The sequence below is a fragment of the Mastacembelus armatus genome, chromosome 13 (assembly GCF_900324485.2).
Source record: "Mastacembelus armatus chromosome 13, fMasArm1.2, whole genome shotgun sequence".
Lineage (NCBI taxonomy): Eukaryota > Metazoa > Chordata > Actinopteri > Synbranchiformes > Mastacembelidae > Mastacembelus > Mastacembelus armatus.
Window position 1 is genome coordinate 9,410,749 of NC_046645.1, and position 8,396 is coordinate 9,419,144.

At 43.5% G+C, this 8,396-nt stretch overlaps 1 protein-coding gene across 4 annotated transcripts in view; it reads left to right on the forward strand.

Moving 5' to 3' along the window:
• Positions 1-8,102, forward strand: part of sik2b (salt-inducible kinase 2b) — a 41,065-nt gene extending 32,963 nt beyond the window's left edge. For 3 of the 4 annotated variants that reach the window (XM_026321265.2, XM_026321285.1, XM_033325506.1), the window contains 4 exons: positions 1,452-1,609; positions 2,485-2,598; positions 2,850-2,941; positions 3,678-8,102. In XM_026321265.2, the coding sequence (XP_026177050.1) occupies positions 1,452-1,609; positions 2,485-2,598; positions 2,850-2,941; positions 3,678-4,320 (1,007 nt within the window). In that variant the 3' untranslated portion in view covers positions 4,321-8,102. The remainder of the gene's footprint in view (positions 1-1,451; positions 1,610-2,484; positions 2,599-2,849; positions 2,942-3,677) is intronic. The other variant, XM_026321275.2, reaches the window with a different exon arrangement.
• Positions 8,103-8,396: the final 294 nt, after the last annotated feature.

Genomic DNA, 8,396 nt, shown 5'->3' on the forward strand with positions numbered 1-8,396 from the left:
ACTTTTTGGTTTTTAAAGGTCCTAAAAAGTCTCATGTAACCTGATAAAACCCTAAATGCAACACTATATCGGTGCAGTACAAATACATAATAATGCAGAACAGTCATAAGACATTTTGAATGCAGCAAATTCAGCCATATGGCTGAAAGACAGACCTATATAGAAAATCACTTACTTAAAAGGAATTTGACAAGACAGGTTGAGAGAACTGCACTGAAATCACTGATAAGTTGTGTGTAAGTGTCAATTAAATGCCAGGTCTGACATATCTCCTTAAACCCAGTCACTACGAAGTGCAGGGTTTGATGTGCAAAGTGTGATGGTGTACGTCTGACGCTCCAGGATCCACACAGCACCAAAGCACCAGTCAAGAGGAAGAACTGATTCTCATGACACAGACGCAACACCCCTGCACAGCTGCTTCCTCACACCCTTCTCTGCATACAGACACACACACACACACACACACACACACGCACACACACACACGCACACACACGCACACACACACGCTGCCTTTCAGATAGAAGTGCCTCATTCCCACCCTCTCATTTGTTCCCCCCGCACACACTTTTTTTTCATCTTGCCCTGCTCCCTCTTTCCTTCTCTCATCCTCTCCAGTCCCTCTGATGACTGCGAAGGTGGTGATTCACATTATGAATCACAGACAGATATTTGAAGGTTTCAGCCCACATATCTTTCTTCCCCTTCTCTCTCTCTTTTTCATTCACTGTGCTTCTCCCTCTGTACTGCTCATTGTCTCTTTTTTTCCTGTATTTTCAGGGTTTCAGTCTGTGGCAGGCAGGCCATCAGAGACATAAAGTATAAGAGGGAATAAACAACTTCTACATCCTTCTCTCTCCTTTACGGCTACATTATTTTGTGGCTGCTGGTTGTACATCACCTGTGCTTCAGATATGTCGAAACTATAACTATAGCTTAGAAATGTGCATTACTTCCCTAGCTTTACTTTGATAACCTGCACTGTGCGCTCCCAGTTGACATTTGTGGTTATTTATTTATTTTTCATAATCCTCTTTGGAGGATGTTGACGCGGCGGATTCTTTTGCGTCAGCCTGCCGCTTGCTGGTTTTAAATAACTCCCACCATCACGGTGAGTCAGGTCTTGTCGTTCACAGCTACAGCTCGTCACCACTGGATGGGTCTTATCAGAGCTACTTGCTGTTGCACACACGCATGCACAGATACTGTCACATGCACATGCAAACGCACACCTACAGAGCAGCTCATGACGTACATCCAAGTACATAGTCAGTAGGGGTGATGAAAAGCGCTGTCAACCAGTTTGCTAACGTCAGTGAGGATTAAGGCTGATTCTCTGAGAGGATTGAGCCTTTGAAATCCTGTTAATGAAGAGAAAAGTGATTCTATTGATCGGCTGCTCGAATCAATACTGACTCTGTTTTGTGGGGATTTGTTTGTGCTCTCAGGTCTGGTTGCGTTTCGGCAGCACCTCCAGAATTTGGCGAGGACCAAAGGCATCCTGGAGCTGAATAAAGTCCAGATGCTGGTGGAGCAGATGGGCTCTGGGGAAGGGGCCGCCATAGGCCCTCTGGGACCACAGCACCACTTGCACAATCTCCTAGAGGTTTGTCGAATGCATAAATACACACACACACACACACACACACACACACACACACACACACACACACACACACACAAGCACACACACACACACTTTTCTCAAATCTATTTAAGATCATTCTCTTCCCAAAACTATGCTCAGCCTCAGTCCCTCTACTATCCCCATGTTGTCCAGAAAAAAATAAAATAAAACGACACCCACGCTGTTGTGTAACCCCAGGAGAGGCAGCCAACTGTGGCTTGTTTACTGTCTCCCGGACCCCTGGGGGCTGGAGCCTGGAGCACAGGCCAAAGTGAATGCAGCCATTGTTGAAGTCAGTCAGACTTACCCATAGTAGTGATTGGCACTCAACAGGCCCAGGCTGCAATCACACACAAAGACGGGCATAGACAACACACAAAAGGATATACACACATAGACACACTGCATGGGGATCAATTTGAGGGCAAATAAGTATGCTTTCTGTTAAAAAAAAAAAAAATCAATCTGTGAAGCAGATAAGATCTAGTTTGTTTTCCTTTTGTCCATCTCTCATAATACAATAATGCAGCTCTTTGTTTGGTTATGATGTTCGGGCCCCATCATCCATTTAATTTGCTTTCATTGTGCTTTCATTTCATTTAACTAATGTGTAATCCCTGTGGCACATGCCATTTAGAGAAAGGCATCTGGCTGATCAGTCACCACACAGGCATTTCAGCAGGAGACAGCCTAGATAATCCAGTTAGGGCGCACGATGAAACATCCAGACCTTGACATGGCTTTGTTAACCCACAGGAGAGCAGATCAGGGGTACATGTGCCCTTGACCACGCGTGTACCAGTTGCATGGGCAGAAGTATCCCTTGTTCTAATACCATATGCTCTTTATTCAAGGGTGAGGCATCCAAGCAGCAGGAGGGCCTAGCTTTATATCCAGGTAGGCCACAGCCACCTCTCCTGTCCCGCAGACAGAGCTTGGAGACACAGTACCTCACTCATAGACTACAGGTACAGTTTGACACCAACTGCACCCACTCACGATGACTATAATCACTGATCAGCTGGTTTATAGTAGTTTAGGCCTGATCCAGAGATGTCTTATCAGGCTAAATGGCTGCTTTGCATGTAGTGATATCATTTGGAAATTGTAGGATTTTAAGTCACACCAAAACACAGCAATCATTTCAAACACTTTTTAGCCAGTTACCATAGTAATTATCCCAAACACATTCATCAGTCCCAATCTCTTTTCTGCCCAGAAGGCCAACGTCTTGGTTAACAGTCCTGCTAGCTGCCAACTTTTCTGTAAGGAGACTCCTCGAAGTTTAGAGCAACAGCTGCAGGAACACAGGTACTGTAAATCACACTGTAAATATTGGCTCCAGACACAGTTTCGAATCAAATGGGTTTTTTTTTGGTCATAAATTGTGCCACACCGATGAGAACAGATTTTTTTTTTTTTTTGTTTAAACACTCAGGAATGTTGTCTCAGCCACATTTAGCTTGCCTGATAAATAAAGTGCCTTTTTGTTTCACACCATCCATTCAGCTTGACATTGTGATCTTGCGAGCTGGGGGGGGGGGTTGTTTTGTTTTTGTTTTGCCCAAACTTTCTGTGTAGAGTGACACTGATGTTGTTTTTAAGTTGACAGGAAAACTTTCATAGCAGTTGATAGTGACAGGTATCATTTTTCACACTGATCAAAGAAATGTGTTGATTTTGGAGTTATTTCTGCAAGTAGATGTACAAGAATTTGTAGATCTGTGTAAATCTGCATGTGATGTTTTCCTGCTATTTTCATGGGGAAGGAAGTAAGCCAGCGATGCAGTGTCCTCAATCTTAGCCCTTTGTAGTAAGCTCTGATTGGTCGGTTGTTTCTCCAACTTTGAATGAGCCAACTATTTGAATGGCTAAACAAACTGGCGATGTGGGTAGCAAATATGTGGGCTGGAAACAGACAAGTGCAAAACCTACAGGAATTATGGATAACATTTTTGTTCTAAATTTAGTGCTGCTGTGTACGTACTGACAAGCTTTGTGCTCTCACCTGTACTGACTGAGAATGTTCCTACTGCTGTCCCAACAGACTGAACCAGAAGAGGATGTACCTGCAGCAGTCACAGGGATTGGGGCTGCAGGCCTACTTCAACCAGATGCAGATAGCTGAAGGATCGTACCCTACAGGTAGTCCTGCCCTGGACCCAGTGGCATCTCAAAGTTCCCCTCAGGGCCCCCCCATCTCTGCCACCCACCAGCCTCAGCCCCAGCAACAGGGCAGTCCTCAGGCCTCACCTCCCTTCAGCCACCCACATAGCTTAAGCCCCTTGATGGAACCAGGCGAAGATCTGCTTTATGATCCCTATATCAGCCACCACCACTACACCCAACACATGCCCCCTGGATCTCACCTCCACCATCAGCTCCACCATCCCCAGCCTCATGAGACATCTGCCAACATCCTGGGCTTCAGCTACCCTCCAGGCTGCGAGCAGCAGGTCCTGGGCCCTTCCACCGAATGTCTACACCCAGAGCAGTATGAATTTACCCTGGACCCCATTACGCTGCCCCTGCCTGGTCCAGGGGAGGCGGAGGCTGGAGTTGCATCCATGGTCTTGACTGGTCCGATGCAGCCAGATGGCCTGAGCCTCCCAGAACTGCAGAGCTCCCTCCTAGACAGTGAGATGATGGAGACTGTGGACTCCCAGCATGGCTTCGTACTGGTCAACTAAAGCCAGCTGAGGGGTTAAGAGAAAGCAGTATTAAGTAATGAGAACCTACATGGCATTAAGAGCAGAGAGAATGGAGATGTAAGTGGAGACAACACGTGTAGCAACAGGGAAGGAAACATGTAAATTTTTGTACAACTAATACAAACTTTATTTCTTAGTTGTGTTGAACCTCAGACAACCTTTCTACCAAAATCCTCCCTTAGCCTACCTCCCTTTCTCCCTCGGCTTCTCTGTTCTTGTTCTCATTAGCTCTGTGAGGCAGGAACATGTCCGATATGTGGCACGATGTGGGCTTCGCCGGTCTGACTTGGCGAGGCTGGTGTTGTCACGGACATTATGCCACCTATGAAGACCGCGCTGATCCAGCCCAGGGCGATGCTGCACATCCCGATGGCTGTCAGAGCGCAGGATTTCTCCTAGAAATGGTTTGAAAGTGAACTCATTTAGGACAGACTGACTGGCAACCAAAAGCACAACGGCTGGCAGTGCTTTTTGTATTTAAAATAGGACATCATTATCAACAATAGACTGGTTCTCAAAACATTTTGTGCATTATTTTTTTGAAATTCAGTAGATAAACAACTGAACACAAGTGAAAAAAAAAAAAAAAAGAAGCCCTCATTTATCACGGTACCATGGATATCGCCATAAATTCAGGTGTTAAAAATGTTTTAGTGAAATGATTTTCACATGATGCCATGATGTTTGCTTTTAACACTAACTATAATATTCCTCCAAAATGACAGCAGGAAACGTTTGTCATTTGCCTAAACAAATAACTGACTGCTGACTGAAGCACCAGATTAGTGAGTAAAGCACCATTCGTTGGGCTTTTCACAGTGATGACCTCACTCCAAGCTATTTTGCAGTTAACTCACAACAGTAAATGCTATCTATAGCTTTAGTTTCGGCTATGTGACATAAATAATACAAGTTTGTTTTTGTTTTATGTGTAACTACTGATCCTCAATAATTTCTTACACTACTGAAGTCCATCTGATTGCACACACTTATCGGGTTTCATTATACTCAGTGAGATGAGGATAATTACCAGTTTTTGCAGATGAAATGGCCACACGTTTATTTTTTTTTTTTAACAGTTGAATTGTGGGTCATGTGTTTTCCTGGTAAATGAGGGCTGATGTAATTCATTAACGTGTGCTTGGTTGAGAAGTTGCAGTGTTAGACAGTCGATATTATTCTATTTTCGTGGCAATACTGAAGCAATATTCATCCTTAACATTGAGGGATTATGAATGGCGGCCTTACCTGTACGGCCAAGTCTGATTGGTTCCCGGGGACCTCGGAATCGTCAGCGGCGACATCACTTTGTACCGATGATGTAACCTGGAGATAATCTGTCACTCAATCTTCCTGGAAGTGCAGGGACAAGCCTGGAGACAGTTGTATGTGTACGTACGTGCGAGTGAGATTATGTTTGCACAATGCAGACTTCACCCCCTCACATCATTTGTCATCATTACAGGGAAAAAAAAAAAAAAAAAAAAGACCACCACTGTATTGACTTCTCCATTCGAAATAACAGGAGCTGTGCGATTCCCTCAGCACACAGTTGTAGCTTTTAGATTAGTTCTGGTTTACATCCTCAATGCTCCAGTCATGCCTCTGTGTTTTTCAAAATGATGAGTCATGTTTATAATAATAGAACGAGCCCTTCAAGACCCCCCTGCATTAGATTTCATTAAAGAATGTTTCCTCTGATGTTGCGGCGGCTGCGAGACAAAGACCAGCAGCAGAACATCTGACACACTGGATTTGACTGTTGGTTCACCACCGCTCATCACCTGACAGCAAGCCAGCAACAAGAAGAGTGATCTTGTTCTTTTTTTCTTTTTTTTTCCCACAACACTTAGACCAGGGGTGTCAAACTCCAGTCCTTGAGGGCCAGTGTCCTGACCAACTATCCAACTATGGCCAACTATCCCTGCCCTTGCAGTGGCCCTCCAGGACTAGAGTTTGACGCCCCCTGACTTAGACTGTGTTCAACATACTTGAAGCGCACAGATGTATCTTCTCTGACAGATGACACTGATTTTAAGAAATTACTTTTCTTTGAAATAACAGGACAGAGAACATCAGAGGGTTGAGATGAGATGGTTGGACTGTGACCACCTGCCAGACTGGTTGACCTTCAATGGTCAGGATTAAAACTGTAGGAGTGTTTATAGTCAGATCAGCTTTCAGACAGGGAGGTCACTCGGTCTATGGACTGGACTGAACAGATATCTTAGAGTTCAGTCCTTCTCTGCAGTACTGGTTTGACCTGGAGTATTGCTGTCTTTAGTGATGGTGAGAAACTATGGACCAACTGTAGTTGCAGGCCTGTGCAAGACTTAAAGGAAAAATTCACCCTAAAATGCTTTTCACATAGTTTCACAACAGATAACTGCAGCTGAATGAAAGATTCTTTTGTTGATTAATGCATTAGTTGTTTGGTGTATCAAATGTCAGAAAAACAAGTACAAAACTGGCAATCACAATTTCACAAGTTTTCATCTCAGTCCATCCTGCTCTTGGAGCAAAAGCTCAATAAATCACCATTTTACCCCCAGACATTTAGCAGTCAGAGCTACTTGCAGAAACAATGGCCTGCGTAGGCCAACTTTACTGCAGCCACGAGAAATGTTGTTAAACTGGTCTTGTGGTTGCATTAATAGCTCCACCCTAAAATTTACAAACTAGTGGGTTAGCTGGGTATGTTTATGTGATCATACGCCCATGCATTTAATTGACAGGAATAAGGTCACACCCAGTTTTTGGGTCACACCGAAAACATCCTTCAGAAAGAGGAGGAACTTGAGTCAGAGGCAGGTTCAGTAAACATTTCTAGACTGTTGATCGGACAGCGTAAGAGCATTAAAGTGTGAATTTCGTCTTTACGTGAATATTTTATTTCTGTCACTAGTCATACAGCTACAGGATTATCTGTGGAAGCTGAATACTGGAGCACTTTGACAACAAGGGGAAGGCGAGATGTAGCCAGGGAGGAGGAGATGATTGTGGTGGAGGTGGAAAAGGTTTGTTTCCTGGCAGATGAAAACAAACCATAATCCTCCTCTCTCTTCCCCACCAATAATGGACACAAAATAAATTCCTTTCAAAGAAACACCAGACACATTCACACTATATCTGATTGTCAATTTGAATCCAAGAAGGAGAGACACTGCTCATCTTAAGATGAGCCTTTGTACCAATTAGGGACATAGTGAATCTTCAGTGCACGCTCAGGTTGCACCGAAGTGAATTTTGTGTTGAACATGACTAGTGTTCATTGTGCCTTTTACGTTTCGTATTTTCAATCTAAACGAAGATTTTTTTTTTTTTTTTTTAATAGTACCATTATTAATGGTTGGGCCCTTCCATCATTTATTTTCTTAGGATTATTTTGTTTTCTGTATCTTCTGAAACTAAACAGAGCCAGGTTTTACAAAGGTACAAAACCAAAGTCCCTCAGAAGTTTCCCTGTACAACCCACCGTGTGGAGTTTTGGAGCTTCTTTGTCAGCTTCTCTACCGTGGTTTTTCTTGTTGGTCAATCAGTGTATGCCATTTAAAAGTATTATAGCAATATTTCTCTAGTTGAAGACTAAAGTCATGAAGATTCTAGTGGACGTGTTTCCAAGTATCCTATTTCACCTCCTGCTGAGAAAACAAAAACATCAATCTATTAATAGACATCCAGTTTTATATTTACCTTCATTGATGTTGACCACACATAAGCTAACTTGCTGTTGAGATTAAAAAAGGTTTATTGAATGGAATAAAATCGTGGGTGTTTTCTTGTGTGTGCTGATGAGTCACAGAATTTGTCAGTGTAAATTCAGTATAAATGCCTGGCTATTTAAACATGGTTACAGTCAATTATTTTCTAACCACACTGCTATTCAACTGTGCTGTAAGTACAAACTGCAGCCGCCCGATAGCACCCCGGGGCTGCACGGTGTGGGTGTGGCTTAATGACCTGGACTGCTGAGTCACAGCTACACCTGAGATCATTTCAGTGCAGCAGAAACTACAGGACTGGTTGTGTTGCATCAATTAAATATTTCTATTCTC